At 38.0% G+C, this 24,387-nt stretch overlaps 1 protein-coding gene across 8 annotated transcripts in view; it reads left to right on the top strand.

Annotated features, from left to right (window-relative positions):
• The window catches only part of LOC107517402 (protein shisa-6), a 597,831-nt gene that overhangs the window by 570,447 nt on the left and 2,997 nt on the right, over nucleotides 1-24,387 (top strand). For all 8 annotated transcript variants that reach the window (XM_036223917.1, XM_016158078.2, XM_016158077.2 and 5 more), the window contains 4 exons: nucleotides 520-711; nucleotides 3,404-3,574; nucleotides 7,821-8,003; nucleotides 18,898-19,287. In XM_036223917.1, the coding sequence (XP_036079810.1) occupies nucleotides 520-711; nucleotides 3,404-3,574; nucleotides 7,821-8,003; nucleotides 18,898-19,287 (936 nt within the window). The remainder of the gene's footprint in view (nucleotides 1-519; nucleotides 712-3,403; nucleotides 3,575-7,820; nucleotides 8,004-18,897; nucleotides 19,288-24,387) is intronic.

The following is a 24,387-nucleotide window of genomic DNA, read 5'->3' as shown; positions in this document are numbered from 1 at the left end:
GCCTACCTCCACAACTTCATCCCTTTATTTGCTGCACTCTGACAAGGCTTTCCCCAGGGGCTCCTCTCTCTAACTTTAACACCAGTGAACTTGCCTGCTATATATCATTTACTTTGAACTTTTGAAGGAGACATTAATTAACATGCTAATTAATTACAAAAAATTAGAGAAGTTCCCTTGGCCTCACTTTTTTCCATTTGACATTTGCCTGTTTAAAGGACTTGTTGGTAGAGCTGGGTCTCGCCACCACAGTTAATGATTGTGACAGAGGGAAGGCATGCATGTGAGAGGGTTGGCCCCTGATCTCTCTTCACCCTTTGATGTAATTCTTCAAGCAGTTAATGAGTTCCTACACATGCCTAACTCTGCTGGATACTGAGGGATGCATGAGAATAAAACATGGCTCCTAATCTCAAGATGCGCCCCTTCTGGTGGCTTGCGCTCTGCCGCACATCAGGCCAGCCCTGGTGCCTGTGTGCACCAGGAGGGCTTTCCTTCCTTCCTTCCCCTGTCTCTCAGGTTCCGTTTGATGATCTGCGTTACCTCTTTGGAGAGATCATGTATGGAGGCCATATCACTGATGACTGGGACAGGAGACTCTGCAGGACCTATCTGGAGGAATTCATTAAACCAGAAATGCTAGAAGGAGAGCTGTCTCTGGCCCCAGGGTTTCTACTTCCGGGCAACATGGACTACAATAGTTACCATCAGGTACTGCTCTGCTCTGCCTCATGATGGCATGATGGTGCCCACATGGGACTTGGGTCTTCCTTCAGTTTTGCCTGCCATGGCTTAGGGATGCTCACACAGAGCCAGGGAGAATGGCTTCAAGAGCTGCACTTATATCAAGTGTGGTTCTCAGCCCCAAGTTTGCCCGGTTCAATTTGAGAGCTATAGTGTCTCTAGCCTTTGGCAATCTTTTTATTCTTGATGTTTGGTTCAATAATTCTACTTTTGCTCTTTTCTACAAATATCATCCAGGTTATTCATTTAATTGTTTTCAGTCAGGATATTGACAAAGTCATTAGGAGCAAAATTTCAGGTAAGAAGTTAGCCAACTATTGCCAAAGTTTATATTAGTAATTTGAAATATCTTAAAAGGGACATGATCTTGTGGCAGAGTACTCACCCTCTTATTTGTTGGTCTCTATGAACACAGGCACACATACACACATACACATACCAAGAAAAACATTCAGATAAAGCTTTTTTATACTGTTACTTTAGATTTTTATTTTACTATTACTACAATTATTTTTAAGTTTCTCATCTTTGTCTGTTTAGCCTACCATGGAAAATATATTAAAAGATAATTTTAAAAAATCTTTTTCACTGCTTGACTTTTGAACATGCCTAAAAGAACTTTGAACACCAAACTTAAGGAAACTACTGGTCATAAAAAACAAACAATCAAACAAACAAACAAACAAACAAAACCCTAGTAACTACAAGCTTTAAAAATTTTTTTCATTCAGAAAAAGAAATGAAATCCTACCATTTACAATGACATGGATGGACCTAGAGGTTATTATACCTAGTGAAATAAGTCAGATAGAGAAAGATAAATACCATATGATTTTGCTTATATGTGGAATCTAAGAAACCAGAAGAACAAACTAATCAAATACAGATTCATAAATATAGAGGACAATCTGGGGATGGCCAGAAGGGAGGAGGTATTGCGGGGCTGGTACAATGGGGTGAAGGGTTAAAGAAGTACAAATTAGTAGTTGATAGATGATCATGGAGATGGGGAGCATGGCATAGGGAATGCACTTAGTATTAATGTAATGGCTAGATGGAGAGCCAGGGGAGAGAAAGAGCAGTTAGGGTGATCATTTTATAAACTACATAAATGTCTAACGAATGTACTGTATACTTGAAACTAATAATAATACAAAATTTTAAAAAGCTTGAAAGTTTAAAACAAACCAAACAAACAAAAAATTTATAAGATAAGTCATAAAAGTCTTTCAATCCAGAAAAACCAGACCTGAGAAGAAATTAAAAACACTAAGACCCTATTGTGGCCATGCTACCCTGAACGTGCCAGATCTCCTCTGATCTCAGAAGCTAAGCAGGGTCGAGCCTGGTTAGTCGTTGGATGGTAGTCCACCTAGGAATATCAGGTGCTGCAGGTGTTAAAACACACACACACACACACACACACACACACACAAATTTAAAAAAACCGCTAAAACCCTAAAAAAAAAAAAAACAAAAAACAAAAAACGCTAAGACCCTAAAAAAATATAAGAGGAATTTAAAACTGCTTGACGATGTCAAGGCTTTACCAATAAAATTGTACAAGAGCGTCCCCTAGTGTCCATGGAGCAATTCAACAAGAGGCTGCAGTAGGTAATGGGCAACAATAACGTCATTTGCACACTTCCAGATGACTGAGGCAGATTTTCCTTTTTTTCATCTCTCCCTTTAATCGATCAGTAAATAGGTGGTTATAGAGAACCTACCAAGAAGTCCAGGAGTGTGCTGGCTTCTGGAAGAAATACAAAAATAAACACAGAAATTTACCTTTGAGGAATGAGCAATATTTTACTTAAACTAGATGTTACTAACACCAAAAAAATCATTAAAGGCAAATTAGGAGTAAACATGAGGGATATTTTCACATTGTGATAGAAAGAATTGTAAAGGAGTACTCAGAGAATATTCGGAGAAAAATACTGAGCCTTAAAGGCTGTAGAGGATTTTTTTTAGGTACAACAGATTGTGGCCCACCATAGCTAACCACAGAGATGTGCTGTTTGAGTGACACACCATTTTAAAGTTTTTAAATTCAAATATTTTTTGCCAGAAGCAAGAACTCTCCCGTTCTCAGCAGAGCTCACCTAGTCCTACATCCTAATTCACACATTTATTCTGCATGCATGGACCTGTGTTTGCATTTAGGTTTGTCATCCCTAATATAGCTAGACAGAGGGGAGAAAAAAGGAATTTAAAGGGAAGAGGTCTGAAGATTTTGAGTAAAAATATCTGGTAGGGTTTAGTATTTCTGAAGGACTCTGAGAAATTCTCTTTGTGTGTGAAGGGACAAGTGTATATCAGGGAGCGGTGGGAGGGAGCAAAACTGGAGGTGGATAAAGTCCTCTAAGCTTCCCAAAAAAGAGAATGATCTCATGATTGTGGAAGTTCTGGAAAACTGGCCTAGCATACGAAAACAGTTGGTGTGGAGGGAAGGCGGGGGGAAAGGATGTATACTAACCGGTGGAGAGCATGCTGATGTCAGCTAATGTTGGTGAGCAGCGTTCATCCAGAGGGCAAAGGGACACTGGTACCTGAAGCCTGCTCTGGCCCACTGGCTGCCCTTTGGAGTACAAGTCAGAGTGAGATATGGGAGATATATCTTGTTTTGTTTCTAAGTGATCTTGCCCTTGACTTTCAGTACATCGACACAGAGCTGCCCCCAGAGTCACCATATCTTTATGGCCTCCACCCCAATGCGGAGATTGGCTTTCTAACTCAGACCTCAGAAAAACTCTTTCACACAGTGCTGGAGCTACAGCCCCAGGACAGCCAAGCTGGACATGGAGCAGGAGCCATGAAAGAAGAAAAGGTATATGGAGGAGATTGCCTGAGATCGCTCTGGGGAGCTCATTGGTCTCATTTCCTGTACACAGCGCAGACCATACTGTGCACGCCCACCCCTCTCACATGCCTGCCAGTCCAGCCTTGAGATGCTTGTCCTTCAACTCCAAGAGCCCTTCCCCTCTAGTCATGTCACCATGCTGGCCATCTTGTTCGTTACCCCATAAAGTCCCTGCCATTGGGTTTGGCAGTTTGCTTTGCTAGTACACCCAAAGTCTATTTCAATTCAGTTCATCTGCCAAAGCGAAGAAAGGGCAAGGCTGAACAATGGTGGTTTGGGAAGCTTGAAATGGACTTTATGATTCTTTGGCAAACTAAGCAATGATGGGTGGGGAGCTGCTCCTAAACACCTCCCCCCTCATCCCACCAGCTAGCTGCTCATTTGGATTTATTCACCCTCTTTAAGAGAAAAATGCCTTCAATTTGTGTGCATGATATTTAATCAGAGAGTCTCCTAATACACAAGTAAATGCTACTAAGCACAGAACTTACTGAAACCTCAGAAAAGTGGAGAGGGATTCTGGTGTCCAAAGACAGACTAGAGTGAGGTATGGATTTTATGACAATGAAAGGCAATATTAGGTCCCTGTTCCTGGTGTGGGCACTGCAGAGGGCAGAAAAGGAATGGGGCACTAAAATGAAACTTCTCTGTGAAGTTTTTCCCAAACCAGGCTAATTCATCCTCTGAGAGATGTACCTCTTTCACCCCACCTTCACTCCACAGTACCGCCCAGATTCCTTTCATTAGAGATTCCATTGGGTTCACAAGGAAACATACTTAGAATATTAAGGATTAAGAAATATGGGGAGTTATCAAACATGTAGTCTTCAGGAATTGATTTTAGAAAACAAACTGATTCTAAGGAAGCTGGACTTTTGTTTTAAGGTATGGATTGGTGTCATTAAAATAGTTCTAAAATTTTAATATGCCTCAGAATGAGTTAGGAAACTTGAAGTTCTGATTCTGAGGTTGGGGGTTAGGCCCAGGAATTTGCATCCTAGCAGTTTTGAGGCAGATGAGCATACTTTGAGAAAGCTGCCCTAAATCACACTACTCAGGGTATTCCACCATTCGATGCATAAGAAATAATTTGAGAACACAAAGAGAAGAAATGTTACTTTACCCAGATTCCAAACCATACAGAATGAAAAACATTCCTCATTCTAAAAATGAAAAATCCTGGAACTATATAAGTCATAGACTTAGGATTCTTCAAGCAGCATTTGAAAACGCTTCTAGTTCTTGGAATTTCCTTATCCCTTCTTCCATCATTCAAGAAATGACATGTGTGTGTGTTTCAGAAATAGATAAACTATGATCACTTGCCAAACTAAGAGAACCTATTTAGCACTATAGATACCAGGAAGTGAGAAGATTTTGCTAATATACAAAAAGTTCATATTTGTGGAAAAAGAAGGAGAGAGAATGTGAGAGGCGGGGAAAGAAGGACACAAAATAAATTCACATAATAATACAAATGGCCAATAAAATATTCTCGATATCACTCATAGCTAAATGAAGTTAAGTGAAATATCATTTTTCACCTAATGGTAAAGATTCTTAAATATGATAATATCTAGTGGTTAGGGCATAAGGAAACAGGCACTTTTCATCTCTGCCGGTGGAAGTTTAAATTACATAACAATTTGACCATAGCTACTAAAATTTAAAATGCTCATAATTTTTACTCCTAATTCTATATCTAGGAATTCAACAGTGGAAACACTCAAAACTTCATGGATGTTATGATATATTTATTTGTTGTGAGATTGCTTATAGTAGTAGAAATGATAAACAGACCAAATATCCATCAATAGGGGAATAAATTATAGTATGTCAAACAGTGAAATACATACTGTTTTTTTTTTTTAAAAAAAGGCAAATCTGCATGTACTAACTAGAAAATGTGTCTAAGATTTATTATAATGTGAAAAAAGCAAGCTAAAAAAGGTACATGTAGAATGATTCCATTATTGATAGAAAAGTGGAGGAGGGAGGGGTAAGAGACGGAGGGAAGACATAACAGACATGATAAATATGGGGATGGCTAGATGGTTGGCTGGCTGGCTGGATGGGTGGTTGGATGGATGGATGGGTGGATAGAGTTATATGCATTGAAGGTTACTTTCAGAAATTATAAACTAAAAATTTAGCAGTTAGTGGTTTTTTCCCCCTTTGAGAGAAGAAGAAAAATTGTGGGAAATTTTGTTTCTAATATCATTTGGATCTGTAATGTTTAGATTTTTATGTTAAGCATTTATTACTATTCCAAAAAGGAAAAAAGGCAAAAAAAAAAAAAGATATTTGTTTATGGAAATAAAGCAGACCACATCCCTGAGAACCCACTCCCCCTATCTGAGAGGCTCTGAGCAGAAGAGGGTCCTGTCCATGTCTGCGGGTCTGCTCCCTTCCCTAACAGTTTTCTCCATCCTCAGTCCTGGTCTCCAAATTCTCCACAGCCTGGCCAGTGACAGAATAGAACTCTGTTTCCCTACGTTCAGTGTATTTTGGTGCAATGCCTCCAAACTATCTTTTTGTGAATCATGTCCAAATGCTATTCCTTCAGATTCCATTCCAGACAGAAATATGATATAATTTTAGCTATTTGTCTTCTACCCTAGCAGCAACTTTCAGGTACCATTAAAATTCCATTCCAGTTTTTGCTATGACAGCACCAGAGACCCATTCATGACAGGGTGATGAGTTTTACTTTCTTTTTTCTAATATCAGCTCTTTTCCTAGAGAATGTATCGTATGTTAACAGTACAAAGCAAAGTGAATATTAATAACCCTTTACATTTATATAGTTTTTTTATAGCTTTCAGATACTGCCACATTTATCAACTCATTTGATTTGATCTTTGCATCAGCCCTGGGAGTTGGGGGAGAGAGAGTTGGTGGAAAAGATGCTCTTGAAAATTTTTATAGATGCAGAAAATTGAGGCCTAAATGACTTGCTAAAATTCACATGGGTAATGCATAACTGAACTGTATTAACTCAGTCAGGTTCTTTGGTGTAAACAACAGATATCAATTTAGCTGAAATAGGCAAGAAATAGCTCACTATATCAAAGGAATCGACTTAAGAGAGAGTAGAAACCACAATGGCCCTAGGGCCCAGGGATAAAGAAAAGTAGACAGTCCTTTCAAGGCACTTCCATCCTGTCAGTGGCTCCACCCGATTTCTGTCCCTGAAACCTAGGCTTGAGATTTAAATTTTATGCTCCTGAAAGATAATCTGATTGACTTACTCGGGTCATGAGAGGGCTGGCCCTATGACTGTACCCCAGAACAATGAGTAAGAGGTAATTTCATGAAGGAGAGAGGGACTTGTTGAGAGAGATGATGAACAGAGAAAAGCAACGGACACCCACCACTTGCATCTGGAGCTCAGCTCTCACGATCCTAGAAGGCTGGTGCTCTCTCCTGCTGGCTCCTGCCCTCCCTCAATTCACTTCTGCTGGCCACATGATCTATGATGTCCACACTTGTTTCATTTTTTTTCTTTCTCTCCTGACAGACCTCCTGGTCTTACTCATTTATTTCTAAATGGCAGACTCAAGCCTCCAAGTGTTTGCCCCAAAATAACTCAGTATCTTGGTACCTCAATTCCAATTTTCCAGGAGAGAAACCCTGGCTGTTCTAGCTCCCCTGGTCCAGTTAGCTGACAATTTGTGCGGCAAAAGGAATCATGGGATTGGGGAGGAGGTTTACGTGATAGATGGGAATGCTTCTTCCAGGGCCCAAGAATGGACACTGCAATGCAGCCTCATGGAAACTTGGAATATATATATATATATATATATATATATATATATATATATATATATATATATACTTGGAAAATATATATATATATATTCATCACTGCAGTTTCACATGGCCCAAAGTGAGCACCCTAGGCCCAAGTCTATCCTATGCCTTTCTACTTTGATTCTCACAGCTAACAATGTCAATCTCTGGGTTTTTCCAACTCCCAATTCTTGGAAAAGTATCTGTGTTCATCATTTTAAGCTGGTTGCAGAAGTCATAGCTTATGGGGAAGTTATCCTGTGGTTGGTCCTCAACCCCTTACACAGTCGACTAAAGTAAGCAGGCAAGACTGTGGCCAGGGGATGGATGATGGGATCTTTAGTGACACATCACAGAAGAATGAAGTCCTTCTGAATAATTAGAGCCCATTCTTAACTTTGTGTTTTCTATTGTGGGACAGGTGAAGGCCCTTCTGGAAGAAATATTGGAGCGGGTAACAGACGAGTTTAACATCCAAGAGCTGATGGCTAAAGTGGAAGACCGCACCCCCTACATTGTAGTTGTCTTCCAAGAGTGTGAACGGATGAACATCCTCACCAGAGAGATCCAGCGCTCACTGAGGGAGCTGGACCTCAGCTTGAAGGTGGGTGAGGTCTTTGGTGAGAAGAACTTTGCCAGCTGGACCATCTTGGGGAGAGAGTGGCAGTGGGGAATCTGGGAGCTGGAGAGCAGTTTTACAGCAATCTGCATGCCCAAGAAGGTGTTGGTCCCAGAAACTAGAGTCTGTTCATGCTTCAGGGAGGGTAAGAAACAAGATCTAGAAGCCCAAAGCTGTGCTGGAGTGGGAATGAACTATAACTGGCTGGTCAGCATATGCGAACTACTAGGAAACTATACTCTGAGTGACAACCAAATGAAAGTCTTGATGCCCTGGTGTCTTCTCCTGACATAGGTGAAATTGCTTTCATGAGAGGCAAAAATGTGTGCTGGATAAAAGTACAGGTTCTGGAGAGGATCAACTACCAGCTCTTCCATTTCCTCTCTGTGTGGCCAAGAAGTGACTTAGATACTGTGTCTTGCTCTTTTGGTCTCTGTAAAATAGGGATAATTGTTCACTTCAAAGGACTTTTAGAAGGATTAAATAATTTTATTTACATAGAGTGTTTAGAACAATGCTTAGCGCACAGTAAGTAGACGAAAGTATTAGCTGATAGTATTGTTATCACCCCATTATGGGAAAGGAAAGAATTTTTATCCTTTATAACTTCAAGATTATTTCAAAGATCTGAAAGATCCAAGTTTGCATAAACTCTGAGGTTTCTCATGAGCAATGAAGATGTTTACTATTTCTACCTCCCTTCTACTTGAGTCATGGGAGGGCTGGGCCCCAAGACTATACCCCAGATTTGCTTTATTCACCATAAGATAATTATGTCAAGTGCCTAGCACAAAACCTAATATATATGATTTTACCTGTTCACCTGGATGATAGGCAAATAGGAAGGCTTGCTGCCTTTTAGGAGATGAGGACGGTGACTGTTGTCAATTTATATCAACTCATTTATTAAAAGAATTGTGACCCCAGAAAGCTGGAAAGTGAGAACCCAGTTTTATAGCCAACAATGAAAGCTCAGCCAAGCCCTGTATTCCAGGGCTGTGATGTGCTGCTGCCTTCTGGTCTGGCTCTTGGAATTCTACAGTCATGGTCACGTGTGCATCAAAAAAAAAAAAAAAACAACCGTGAGTTTCTTCACATGTGGTCACATAGAAACTATGAAATAGGCTTCAAAATCTAGATTAGTGGGGTTTTTAAAACTTCGTTAATTTCCCTTCTCCTCTCAATACAGTTGGAGGGAAATAAGGAGAAACGTGACAAGAAAGGATGTTGAAGACTAACGGTGTTGAGTAATATTTCTAAATTATGCATCAGCTTGTAATCAAATGAAATACATTTCATTGAGCAACCTCAAATGTAAGCAAGGATGTTGCCTGTCATATTATGCAGCTCTATTACTATGGTTCACAGGTGTATATTAGTAATTATCTTGAGTAAGTTTTTTGCAATTGTAGCTTATTGAATCCATGTAATTTGGCACAATCTATTTACCCATTCAACTTCCAATTCATTCACTCACCCCTCCAAGAGCCTTCTCTGTGGTTCGGTGTCAGAAATCAGAGTGTGCCCTGGCAAAGATAAAGGGGATAGGGAGGGCTTCTTTTTCCTTTCAGTCTATGCAAACTGTGCTGATTGATGAGTTCTTGGGATAAGTCTTGGCCCTCCAAGCTGAAGGATGTGAAGGAGACTGAAAGGGGAGTCGATCTTGGAAAAACAAACACAAAGTGGATTATAAAACAGGGCAGGATTAATTAAATGCCACATAGAGAGATGTGAGAGGAGATAGGAAAAAACAAGTATGGGGGATCAGGGAAGCCCCCTATGATGAAGTGGCATCAAGGGGACTTTGGAGGAAGGACAGGATTATGACTGGAGGTAACAAGAATCTTCTTGAGGTTCCCAACGGAAGAACCCTAAGCCTGCTCTAAGATTTAACCTGCTTTGGTCAGAGCAACAGATCAACTCAGGTGAGTAACAGCAATATAGTGAACTTCTAAAGGTGGCCGGCATTGACAGAAAAATGCCTTTTTCTCCTGGTTCCTCTGTAAGTTGGAGGACAGACAGAGCAATCTCTAATTTAAAATGCTGTCATTCAAATACAGTCTCATTAGGAAAGGTTCCCAAATTGGCCTGGTCATCAGACTTCTTGGGGGTTTTATCACAATACACATTCCCATCTCCACCCTCCATTCCTCCTGGGTTCTGGAAACCTATATTTTAAACCAGCAGTCAGGTAATTGTTGTGATGAGTCAAGTTTGTGAATCACAGCGTTAAGGCAATTGCATAGAATTAAAAGTTGAACAAATGTCTTTACAGAAAAATAAAGGTACAAGAAGATGAGAAAGTTCAGAGAAGGGAAAGTTTTTAAGTCTGTGAAAGAGAGAGAGCTGAGCTTGCAAGAAATGAGAACAGGAGAGGAAATAACAGAAGGGAGAGACTTGAACAGGAGGGATTCACAGGATGGCTTGGCATGTAAGGGAGATGCTTTTTATTCTGATCCACTGTGAGTTAACAGCACATGTCTGAGAAGGGTGCCTGCTTTTCCCCTTTAATGACTTACAGTCACCACCCACTAGGCAGCTGCCCCGGCCCATATGCCTTTGGCCTTCAAGGAGCACTCTATCAGAATACCCAGAAGGATGAGCTGCTGTCAACCTTAACCTGGAAGCCAGACTAAAAAGGGTGGAACCTGTATCATTTCCACTTCCCTCCCCATCCCCTCACCTCCTATGTTTCATACAAATGAAAGCTGGCTGCAAAGACCATTTTTACAGGGAAGAATAAACAGACAAGAGCTGACTCTCAGGACAGGGTGCAGCCAGCAGCCCCTCAAGAAGGAGTATGTGGGTGTTGCTGACCCCTGTGAATGCTGACATGGAGCAAGTAAGTCACAGGACCCTGAAATGAGGCATCATTTTTTAAAAATAAGGATTCAGTGTTTTCTTTGCAAGTTCTCTTTTTATTGACTCTTGACATGTGAACAAATACATGCAGATGTTAACATGGGATCCATTCAGGCAGGAAGAGATTGAGAAACTGGGGCTTGAACAAATGGAAGCAAGTTTCTCTATAGTAGTATAGCCTGAGTCTTTAAGAAGGGCCTAGTTACCCAGAATTTGGCCACAGAAACTTCCAGTCTTCCCAATCCAGCCTCTACCAATCTAGTCACATCTTAGTAAATGATTTTTTTCTGAACACCATTCAGGAAGTGCTGTCTAAGAGTCTATAGATATATCTCTCTTCTAAGAGGGACACAAGTAACACTTAGTGAATATAAGGCAGTGTTCTCTGTTTTTTCTCTGCCTCTCTTCTGAAAATTAGTCATTTCTACTTCTTCTCAAGGTTATGGGAATATCTGAGTTCAGAAACCTAACTACAAAGCAAATGATTTCTTCTTTTCTTAAATTGTTCCTGCTTCACTCTCAAACTGGTAAAAACCTAAGAGACAGTACATTCTTTAAGGCTCCATCCTTGCACATTCAATTAGTAAATGCAAAATCATTGTCAGAACAAATTATAATCATGTTATAAGCAGCTGTGAGAATTTTTTAAGAATGCCAAGTTACACATTTTATGTTTCTCTGCTATCAAAATGATTTTAGATTTCAGAAGTGTGTTAAAAATTAAGTATTGAGTGTATATTTTTTATTATCAGATTTTATTTTTTAGAACATTATTAGGTTCACAGCAAAATTGAGCAGAAGGTACAGCATTCCCATATATATCCCCTACTGGGTACTGGAACTGTGTTCTGTTTATGGGCATAATCCATCATGTTTGTGAGAAAAGAAGTGTTAAGAACCACTGATCCGGGGCTCCCAGCCCTTCTGCCCCCCCCCCCCCAGAAGACACTGTGCTCAGCTACTACCTTCTCTGCACGGTGCAGGTTCCCAGCACTGTCATGGCAAATATCTGCAATAGCCATCTCCTAGCCTCTTTGTCTTTCCATGGGTCTTCCTATCTCAAAAACACACCTGTAAGGGAGGAGGTAAATGGGACAAAAAGAGTCAAGTATGTGGTGACAGGAAAAAAATCTAACAACGGGCAGTGAACACACAATGCAATATATATATATATGCCTTACTGTTGAATCGTACACTTGAAACTTACTAGATTTTGTTAAGCGATGTCACCATAATAAAAAATTTAAAAACACACACACCTGTAAATGTGTGTTATTTATAAACCTTTCTCTGACAAGTCCCACCTAACTGTGGTCACTTTACTCTTCCACACCTGTGCTACACAGACATCCAGCACTGTTCCTGGATTAGTATGTACTTATGCTTCTATCTCTTTTAAACTGCTCGTAAGTCATCACTCAAGTCTTTCCACACATACAAACCCTACTTCCTTAGTTAAACTAGGAACTCCTCAAGCAAGGGTGCTTCTAATTGTTATATATTTCCGGGGGGGTGGGGGTGGGGGGTGGGGAGGGTGGAACTAGTATAGCCCTCTCTAATTTGCTGTGGGTCTAAGTACAAAGGCGATGTAGGGAGGGGGAAGGGAGGTCAACTGCATCCATTCAATCCTCAGTGTATATCTTTCTGTTAAGTAAGTTGTTCACCACTGTAAATACTGCACAGCCTATGAAGAATTCAAGGGGCTTGCCTTTATAAATCAGGGATTTAGAAAATTACACACACACACACAATAATTAGTCCATTAAAAATTATTGACTTGAGTTAGTCATGATGACTTTAAGTTTTTCAATAATTCTTTTTACACATTTAGAATTTTTTTTTTTTTTTTTGCCCAGAGACAGACACTGATTACAAAAGGAAATTTTACAATTGTGATGGTAACCTCTGTAAAGTATTGAAATGATATTTAAAGTGACTTATCTGGTTTTCTGTTTATGGTCAACAAACCAGATTTACCTTAACTTAGAAAACCATACAATATGTGAAAAAATGCCGGTTTTCAGATATTGGACAACAGGCATCACAGGACTATGATACTTGAAAGAAAAGAAACAAGAAGTTTTTCTCTTTATTAAAGGAGCCCCCCATCGCACAAACTTACCATGTGGAGGCAGTTTCTAGTCTACAGTTCAGGAAAGAGCCCCAAGTTCTGCTGAATTGAGACAAAGGACAGAGTTCATGGAGGCCAAGGTAGCTAGAGTTTGCAGAGAAGAATGCCAAGCCAGCTGCCAGAGCAAGAGCTCCAATGTTCTGTGGAAGCATCCCCTGAGGCTTTGGCTAGATCCTGCTCTGCATATAAGTGAGAAGAAACTGCACAAATCTGAGAAAGAACCACCAGAAAGGAGCAGAGAGAACAATTCTCAGAGCTCACACACAGCTGAGAATAAATCGTGCTCCTGCTATGCAGAGTAGAAAGAACTCACAAAACAGGAAGTATCATGCAGTAAATTAACTACAGGCAAAAAATAAATTCCGGCCTTTCAATAAATTCCATTCTTTATAGAAATACAACAAAATCCAGTTCTCAATTATGTAAAATTCACAGTGTCTGACATAAAGTAAACAAATTGCAGGCATGTAAAGAAACAGGTGTATTTGGTCCATTGCCAGGAGTAAAGTTAATCAATTAAAATGGAGCCAGAAATGGCAAAAATGATGAGATTAGCAGACAAAGATATTAAGACAACTGTTCTAAGTTTCTTCTATAGGTCCAAGAAGATGGACAGAAGTGAGATCGTGATAAAATGGAAAAAGAAAGATTATATATATAGATATAGATATAGATATAGATATAGATATAGATATAGATATAGATATAGATATAGATATAGATATATAAAGATATATATAAAGATATATATATATAATAATCCTAATGGAATGTATGGAGATGAAAAATGCATTATCTGAAATAAAAAGATGAACATCAGAGGATTAATAACTAACTAAGCAGAAGATCATTAACCATGAAAACAGAGCAATGAAACTAAACTAGGAAAAAGGGGGGGTGGGGTGGGAGGGAACACTGACAATAAGTAAACTGAGCATTAGTGACCTATGGGATAATATCAAGAAGTTTAACATATGTTTAAGTCCTAGACAGAAAGGGTTGGAGCAGGATAGAGGTGAACAGAAAAAAATTTTCGAAAAAATAAGAGCCACATTTTTGCAAATTAGATAAAAACTATAAATCCATAGGCCCAGAAGCTTGACAAGCCCCTAAAATAAGCCTAATAAAAACTATGTAAAGATATCTCATAAGCAAGTTTCTGAAACCCAAGAATAAAGAAAAATCTTAACAGCAACCAGAAGAAAAAATAAAAGTACATACAAAGGAGCAAAGAGGAGAATGAAAGCAGACTTCTCATAGGAAGCTATACAAGCAAAAGACAGTAGAGAGATATCATTAAAGTACTAAAAGAAAGTACCAAAACTACTCAGGAAGATCACAGGATACAGGATAAACACAAAACTTAATTATATTTTTATATGCAAGAAATGAAAACATGGACACTGAAATTAAAAATACCATTTTAACCACTCAAAAAATTGAAATATGTATATATAAATCTAACAAAACATGTACAGGACTTGTATGCTAAAAATTACAAAACACTGATAAAAGAAATTAAAGAATATATAAATAAATAGAGAGACATATAGTTTTCATTGATTGGAAGACTCAACATAGTAAAGATGTTATTTCTACTCAAATCGACACACAAGTTTAATGCAATCTCTATCAAAATCCCAGCAATAAACTTTTGTAGATACAGAAAAGATTATTTTAAAATTTACATAGAAAAGCAAAGAAACTAAAATAGTGAAAACTCTTTTGAAAAGGAAGAATAAAGTGGAAGGAAGCAGTTTACCTAATTTCAAGACTTATTATGTAACTATAGGAATCAAGACTGTGTGGTATTGTGGAGGGATAGAATAGAATAAAGAAGCTGTAAATAGACCTCCGCAAATACCCCAACTGATTTTTGACAAGTGAGCAAAAGCAACTCAATTGAGGAAAAAATAGCCTTTTCAACAAATGGTGCTAGAGTAATTTGACATAATATTAACCTCAAGCTAAGTCTCACATCTTATCGTTAAAAATTAACTGAAAATGGATCAAGAACAAGCATAAAACTTAAGACTATAAAACTTTCAGAAAAAAAAAAAGATAGGAGAAAACCTTCAAGCTTTAGGGGAAGGAAAATAATTCTTAGAAGACCTGATACCAAAAACACAGGCCATGAAATGAAAGACTAACAAATTGTACTCCATTGAAATTAAAAATCTTTGCTCTACAAAAGATCATTTTAACAGAAAAAAAAAAAAGACAAGCTATAGACTGGGTAAAAATATTTGCAATCCACATATCTGAAAAAGGACTAGTCTCCAGAATACATCATGCTCAAAATTCAATAGTATCCAATTTAAAAATACACAAAAGATATTAAAATATACAGGTGAAAAATAATAACACAAAAAGATATTCATCATCATTAGCCATTAGCTATTAGGGAAATATAAATTAAAATCATGAGATATTACTACACACCTATCATAATGAGTAAAATAAAAAATATAACAACTCCAAATGCTGGCGAGGATATGAATAAACTGAATTGTGCATACATTGGTGGTGAGAATATAAAATGGCATAGCTACTCTGGAAAACAGTCTGGCAGTCTCTTAGGAAACTAAACATGTAACTATTGCACAAGCTAACAACTGCATTTCTGGGCATTTATCCCAGAGAAATAAAAATGTATGTTCTCACAGAAATCTGTACACAAATGTTTATAGCTTTTTTATAATTGCCAACACCTGGAAACAACCCAGACGTCCTTCAGTGGGTGAATAGTTAAATAAACTGTGAAACATCCATACTGTATTAGTTTCCTATTTCTGCTATAGAAAGTTACCACAAACTTAGTGAGTTAAAATAATTTATTAACTTAACATTTTATAGATCAGAAGTCTGAAATGGTTCTCACTTGGCTAAAATCAAGATTTGGACAATGCTGTGTTTATTCTGCAGTCTCTAGCTAAGAAGAATCCACTCACCTGCCTTTCTCAGCTTCCAGAGGCTGCTACCTTCCTTGGCTTATGGCCTCTTTCTCCATCTTTAAAGCCAGTAGTATAGCATCTTCCCATCTATCTCTGCCTCTGACCTGCATATCTCCCTCCTCCAAGGATCTTTGTGAACACATCGGGCCAACCCTGATAATCCAGGATAATTGCCCCTTATAAACTCCTTAACTTAATCACATCTGCAAAGTCCCTTTTGCCATGTTAGGTAACCTGTTTATGGGTTCAAGAGATTGGCATGTAGACATCGTTGGAAGGGCTATTATTTTGCTTAGCACACATTTCATTGAATAGTATCAGCAATAACAAGGAATTAACTATTTGTTACATCCAAAAACCTAGATGAATTTTTAGAGAACTATGCTGAATGAAAAAAAAAAATCTCAAACATTTTCAAACTCTACAATTTCATTTATAACATTCTTGAAATGACAAAATTACAGAAATGGAGACTAGATCAGAGGTTACTAGGGATTACAGAAAAGTATAGGAAAAAAGTGTGACTATAAAAGGGATTCTTGTAGTGATGTAAATGTTTTGTTTTTTGACTGTTTCGATATCAGTATCCTATTTGTCATATTATACTATAGTTTTGCAAGATGTCACCATTGGGGTAAACTGGGTAAAGGGTACACAAATCTGAATTATTCCTTACAACTGCATATGTATTTACAATTATCTCAAAATTAAAAGTTTAATTTAAATAAAAAGATGAGAGAGCACTTCCCAATAAATATTATGAAGCCAGAATTAACTTGATTCCAATGACATTATGAGAAAATAAAATAAGAGATAAATATTCCTCATAAATACATTTGCAAAAATCCTTAGCAAGACATTCGTAAATCAAATTATACAATATAAGAAAAATATAATACATCATGGTCATATGGGATTCATCCCAGGAATGCAAGGTTGGTTTTCACATTCAAAAATCAAGTGATGAAAGTCACCATATTAAGGTACTAAACAAGAAAACCATATAAATATCTTCATAAAAGCAAACCATTTGACAAAATGTAACACCAAATCTTGATTTTAAAATATCAGCAAAATAAAAGAGACTTTTTTCAACCTAATAAAGGACATCTAAGGTAAAACTTAACACCATATTCAATGGTGAAAGACTGAATACTTTCCCTCTAAGTCTGGGAAAAAAGCAAAGATATCCACCCTCATCACTTTTATTCATTATTGGAATGAAGGTTCTAAATAGTGCAATAAGGCAAGAAAAAGTTACACAGATGGGGTCTCATAAAGGAGTTCTATCATGTTGGGTCATTTATTTTTTTCCTTTGCACTAAATTTAATGATTATATTTAATGTTATATTATTTTAAATCAGCTATTTTAGGGGGACTTTATCATATAAGTTGTAAATTACATGTAATAATAATGAATTATCACATAACTGCAAGCATGAGGAAGACAATATTGTTTCAGAAATTTGATTTTGGCTCAGATTTTTTTTAAAAAAGTGGTGTTTTACAGTCTGTTTTCAGAAGTCTTCACTGAAGTGGAGATTCCAAACAGAGAACCTTTTATATTTCCATTTTTTACTCAATATTAGTATTCATTTATATAGACTCTTATGTAACTCTACCAGAAGGAACTTTCATTCACCTAATGTGGGTGTTTGAAAATGATAAACTCTGGTTTGCCTCCTGTTGACCCTTGAGATCGCCTCAGAATCCTTCGCAACACCCTGGTCTAGTCAGCCACCTCAATGCAGCTGAGTAGACACATGGAACAAAATCTATTTTCTATCCCTGTAGTAAAGTCATTTACTTGAGGGGAGAAAGATCTGTAATTCAGGCTGTTCTCATTCAGGCTGGCCTATCTCAGACTGGTCTGATTACGGATGTTCTGCTTTTCCTTAAAATATTAAGGCATTTATATCTTAATATAGTGTAGCCATCATCTGACTCTATGATATATGAAAGTATACATGTAACAACTACACTCTGTGACGTTTCTAAAGAAATTATTAGTCTATTTCCTATGTAAACCAGGATTCAGGGGATTAGTTTCTGGATGTCATTAAGGACCTGAAATATGTTCATTCGAAGAAAGGTACGCTTAACTTTTTTTTAACGGTTCCAAAAGTTAAGAGAGTTAGACCTAGAATTCTATGGTGCCAGTGTCATGTCCCAAAGGCAAAGTGACTCCAGGCCCCAGGAAGGCCTCTCTCACATTTTAACAGTCTCTACTTAATGGGTGAGCCAAGCCATCTTAGTCTGAGCCGCTATAACAGAATACCATAGACTGGGTGGCTTATAAATAATAGAAATTTATTTTTCACAGTTATGGAGGCTTAGAAGTCCAGGATCAAGAAACTGGAGAGTTCACTTCCTGGTTCACAGACCAATGTCTTCTCTCTGTGTCCTTACAAGATGGAAGGGGCGAGAGAGCTCTCTGAGGTCTCCTTTATATGGACATTAATCTCATTCATACGGGTTCTCTACTTCATGACCTAATCACCTTCCAGGAGCCCTTAGCTCCTAATACTATTATATTGGGGATTATGATTTCAACAGATGAATTCAGGGGGACACAAACATTCAGTCCATAACACAAGCCTTGTTGGGTACCCTAAACCCTGTATGGAGTCGCTTTAGGGTAGGGTTGAATAAGCATGGAACATGCAGGTGGTTTGAGGTCCACAATGGACCAGGGCACTACTGCTAGTAAATACGTATAGACTCTGATATCACTGGAGTAGAGAGCATTTTAAGGGACCAGCCTCTCTGAGATGAACCTTGCAAATCAGGTACTAGACAGAAGTCTTTGTGTCACCCACCCCTGGAGTCATCACCTATCTTTCTGAGGGCTATGAGCTGAAGGTCCCTAAGACCAGTTGTTTGCAGAGACTTGCTGCCACCTCACTTTTCCCTTTTGCTCTTTGTCTTCAGGGGGAGCTGACCATGACCAGTGACATGGAAAACTTACAGAATGCCCTGTACTTAGACACAGTGCCAGAGCCCTGGGCCAGGCGAGCCTACCCTTCCACAGCAGGCCTGGCAGCCTGGTTTTTGGATCTCCTCAGCAGAATCAAGGAGTTGGAAGCTTGGATAGGTGACTTTGCAATGCCCTCCACTGTGTGGCTGACAGGCTTTTTCAACCCCCAGTCCTTCCTGACTGCCATAATGCAGTCCATTGCCCGCAAGAATGAGTGGCCACTGGACCAAATGGCTCTGCAATGTGAGGTGACAAAGAAGAACAGAGAGGAATTCAGAAGCCCTCCTCGGGAAGGGGTCTATATCCATGGCCTCTTCATGGAAGGTGCTCGCTGGGATGCACAGGTAAATCTTAGGATGAGCCAAGGGACATCCTTCGTGGGCTGATTGAATTGCATACTGCCTCCTATAAAGTGTTATTACTAAAAGGGATGCCCCTGAATCTTTTGACCTAGATAACCTTTCCTTTAGGCTGGCAAGCCTTTTTTATACAACCAGGATGGTGCAAAGAACACAGACTTTGCAGAGTGAGTATAGTAGTTAAAAGCTCTGGAACCAGACTGGTTGGATTAGCACCACCATTTATTAACTCTGGGACTTAGTATGTAATTCTACCTCTCCAAATCTTACTTTACTCAATTGTTAAATGGAGAAATAGTGTTCTCAGGAAAATTAAATGACTTAATATGCAAGATACTTAGAACAACACATAGGGAGCACTCAAAAAGTGTTGGAATCAGCTATCCCTGTTGCTGGGGATATCATTTTACTTCCCTGGTCCACTTTTCTCATTTGTGAGCCTTAGAAAGGCAGAAATCCCTTCTACATTTTACATTGTCCCCGTCAGCAAAGAAGAGCCAGTAAATACCATTTAAAGTGATATTTTGAAAGGATTCCTCACTGAAGGCTAATAAAAATTTGAGTTGCCATAAGATTAGAGATGTTTATCATGGATAGGAAACTGGCAAACAAGCACAGATGGCTAGGATAAATGACATGAACAACGATGGATAACTCTAGAACAAATTTACATTTGTTGTACACATAATCTGGGAGGAGTGCTTAGTCAAATATCCCACTTGGCAAATGACACTAAACTATGCCTAGCAGTCAGTATCAAGCTAATGGTGAAAAACTGTTAAAATAACTAGAAGACCCTAGAAGTCCATGTAAATATACTTATAGAACTGTACTGGATTAAATAGTATCCTTTCAAAATTCATGTTCACCCAGAACCTCAGCATGTGACTGTATTTGGGAATAGGGTCATACTAGAGTATAACAGGACCTAAATCCAATGATTGGTATCCTTGTAAGAAGGCTATGTTGGAGACACAGAAGAGAATGCCCTGTAAAGATGGAAGTAGAGATTTCAGTAATGCAACTACAAGGCAAGGAAAGCCAAGGATTGCCAGAAACCACCAAAAGCTGAGAAGAGGCATGGGACAGTTTCTTCCTCAGAGCCTACTGAAGGAACCAAGCTTACCTATACTTTGATTTAAGACTTCTGGCCTTTAGAAATTGAAAGAAAACGTTTATGTTGTATCAAGCCACCAACTTTGTGGCAATTTGTTATGGCAGCCCAGAAAACCAATCAGGAGCCAATAGAAAGAACAGTGAAGTAGAACAGTGTTTAAACAGCCTGAGGAAAAAAAGATGATTTCAATCTTTTGCCTCCAATTTTTCATTAATTGTTTCTAAGTAACAGTTATAAAAACTTTCCAAAAAGCAATACTTGCCCACCAAAAGCTCTTGCTCTCACAGTGTCTATCCCAGAGAGATTTCAGCAAAAATGAAAGAGTAAGGATATCCGAAAATCCTCTCTTCCATAAAACAGTAACAACACTGGCCAAAAAAAATTATCAGAATCAACTTTTGCAGAATTCTGGAAATTAACCAAAGGCTTTAAGCAATCCAAGGAGGGTATGTTGGGGGGGGGGGGGAGACTTAATCTCAGTAAAAAGAGCAAGCTTTGGGGCCTTTTAACTTGTCCTATTCTCATCCCCTACTCTCTGACTCTGTGGTAGCCTTGACAACCAACAGGCCATAGGCATCGTGAAAATAGCAGCAAAGCAGCCACCAGTTGAGGTGAAATGGAGTTGTAGTGCCTTTGAAGCCCCATTCCCAGAAAACTGTTACCATTTTTCCTGTCTCATGGTTTCATGGAAGACCCCACTCACAAGTCTGTCTGTATTTGCCCTGCATTAAAGCTCATCTAGAGCAACAGCCTTTCCCCAAGGGCTTTTACTGAAAATGATCAAAGATACTGAAGCTAGCGTGAAGCAGTAGGTAACAATGGGACAAATCATAAGATAACCAAAAAGCTTTAAAGAGAAGGTAGAAAATTAGATGTTCAGAGGGACTTAGAGAACCTCCAACATGTTCTTGGAAACCTAGAAGGCCATGCCCATGTGCAGAGATTGGCACATGCCCAGGGTGATGCACATGCTCACGATAAACCTGAGGGGACCATAAGTTCTCACCTCTAGCTAACATTGAGGCTGCGTGCAATCAGGAAGTTAAAGCTAATGCGGAGCTTTAAACTGCCTGGTTGAGCACTAAAGGCATGCCCCCCCACACACACACACACATAGAGTTCCTGACCAAAGACTGTGAGACTTATTGGTTCCAGGCATTTTTTAAAAATCCATCCAATTATTCAGTGGCTGCACATGACAAAGAATACAGACTTTAAAGAATCAGTTCCGAAAAGTCACTAAACAACAAACCCTATAGAGGGAGAAGATCTGATTTTCGGAGTTGCTGCATTTTATTATTTAAGATATCCAATTTTCAACAACAAAAAAAAACTTATGATACATGCAAAGAAACAAAAAAAGAAAACAGAAAAAAGTAGTCAACAACAACTGTCCCTGAGAAAGTCAGAAGCTGGACGTACTAGACAAAGACTTTTAATCAACTATTTTAAATATATTGAATGAACTAAAGGAAACTGGGTCTAAATTACTAAAGAGAAGTATGTGACCAATGTCTCACTGAATAGAGAATATTGATAAAGAGATATAATTAAAAAAAAATAGTAACTCTGGAGTTGAAAAGTATACCTGAAATAAAAATTTAGTAGAGGATTTCAACAGTAGATTTCAGTAAGCAAGAATCATTAAACTTAGAAATACATCAATTGAATTTATCCAACCTGAGAAACAGAAAGAAAAAAGTAAAGAAAAATGAACAGTTTAGAGACCTGAGGGACACCATCATGGAAGCCAACATTTGCATAGTGGGAGTTCCAGAGGAAAGGAGAAAGAGAGAAAGAATCTTTGAAGAAATAAAAAATCTTTTCATCCAAATTTGATGAAAAACATTAATTTACACATCTAAGAAGGTTAAAAAATCCAAATAGAATAAACTTAGAAATCCATACCAAGACATGTTATAATCAAACTGTTAAAAGATAAAGATAAAATTTTAAATGCTGCAAAAGAAAAGTAATTCATCAACTACAAGTGGACCTCAATGAGATTAATGGCTTATTTCTCATTAGAAACCACAAAGGCCAGAAGGCAGTGGAATTACATAGTGAAAGTGCTGAAAGAAAAAGATCATCAGTCAAGAACTCCACATCCAGCAAAACTATCTTTTAAAAATGAAGGGGAAATTAAGGCATTCACAGATTTAAAAAAATAAATAAATAAAAGTGAGAGAGAATTTATTACTAGCTGACCAGCCCTACAAGAAATACTAAAGGGAGTCCTTCAGGATAAAATGAAAGGATACTAGACAGTAACTCAAGTCCATATGGAGAAATAGAGTACTAATGAAAGTAATTTCATATGTAAATGTAAAGACAATATGAATGATTTTTTTTGTAACTTTCATTTTTCTCCTGATTTAAAGGACAATCACATAAAGCAATAATTATATCTATGCTGATAGGCATAAAATGTGTAAAGATGGAATACAAGTTAAGTACAAGTTCTTAAACACAGGAAGGTGGAAGAATGGAACTATATAGGAGTAAGTTTTTTGTATACAGCCAAAATTAAGTTGGTGTTAATCTGAAACATTTTATAAGATGTTAATGTATAAACCATTAAGAAAATAATTTTTAAATACAGTAAAAGAAATAACAAGGGAATTAAAATAGTATACTATTATATATTTAACACAAAAGAAGGCAGTAATAGAGAAACAGGAATAAGACATTTAGAAAACAAATAGTAAAATGGCAGATGTTAGTCTTACCTTATCAGAAATTATATTAATATAAATGGATAAACACTAAAATTAAAAGGCAAAGTATGGCAGAATAGATTTTTAAAAATGATCCAACTATATGCTCTCTACAAGACACATAATTTAGATTCAAAGACACAAAGAGGTTAAAAGTAAACATATGGGGAAAATATGCCAAATAGAGAATTCAACCATAATAACTAAATATGATGTCAATACCCCACTACTAATGGTGACTGCTAATAGTTATAACTTCTTTTGGGGGTGATAAAAATGTTCTGGAATTAGAAAATTAAAATTGCACATTTAAAAACACTTAATTGTACATTTTAAAACATTTGCTTTGATGGTATGTGGGGGGGGGGGGGGGATGTTCTACCCCTGCTCCCAAACCCTGCCATAAATAGTTATGGGGGACAAGGGAGTTCCCACTGTTTCCCTTAGAGTTCTGCTATTCATCATGCCTCATATCAGTGTCTAACAGAACTGAAGAGGCACATCCTCATCTTTAAATAAATTTCATGGAAAATAAACCAGACTCATAGTCCAAGGGACTCAGAGTCACCTGGACATAGGCAAGGAATCTGTGAACCATTCTGGATCAGCATTTCCCGAAGTATGTTCCAGAAAACACATGTACAATGGGAAATAAACAGATTGCAAAGAAAAGGGTCTGGTTAAATACAATTAAATTGTTTTCTTTATTGTTAGGACTTTGTGTCTTCAGTGTGCTGGTATACACTGTAAAGCTTCAAGTCCAGGGTATGGTTGCACCGTTTCCCAAGCTTATTTAATGAAGGAACCCATTTCTTCCTTAGACCATTTCTCAGGACTAAGAAAAATCTGCTGTAGACATCTCAATTAAGACATCTCAGAAAACCAGAGTCCCCAACTGGAAGGCTACAGAAAGGCCAGGCCCCTATTCCATGAGTAAAGATGGAACACAGCTCCCTCTGATCAAAAAGTCCAAATGCTCTAGAGCGTGGATGATGTCACATAAGAAACTAGAACAGGATATAAAATCTTAAAAGCTATGCATTTGCTGGTAGCCGTCTTACTCATCTTTAAATACCCAGCACCTAGCATGACATCTGACATTCAATATGTTTATGAAATAAATGAAAAAAAAAAAAAACTAGGAGAGATTCAAGCTTCAAAATGAGTAATAAATATGTAATACTCCTTAATTACTCCTTATTGTATGTAATAAATATCAGCTTTTGGAAATCTTCGAAACGTGATTTCGTC

The sequence above is a fragment of the Rousettus aegyptiacus genome, unplaced genomic scaffold (assembly GCF_014176215.1).
Source record: "Rousettus aegyptiacus isolate mRouAeg1 unplaced genomic scaffold, mRouAeg1.p scaffold_m13_p_6, whole genome shotgun sequence".
Taxonomy (NCBI): domain Eukaryota; kingdom Metazoa; phylum Chordata; class Mammalia; order Chiroptera; family Pteropodidae; genus Rousettus; species Rousettus aegyptiacus.
The sequence above is the reverse complement of the archived record's forward strand: the minus strand, read 5'-3'. Positions and strand labels throughout refer to the sequence as shown.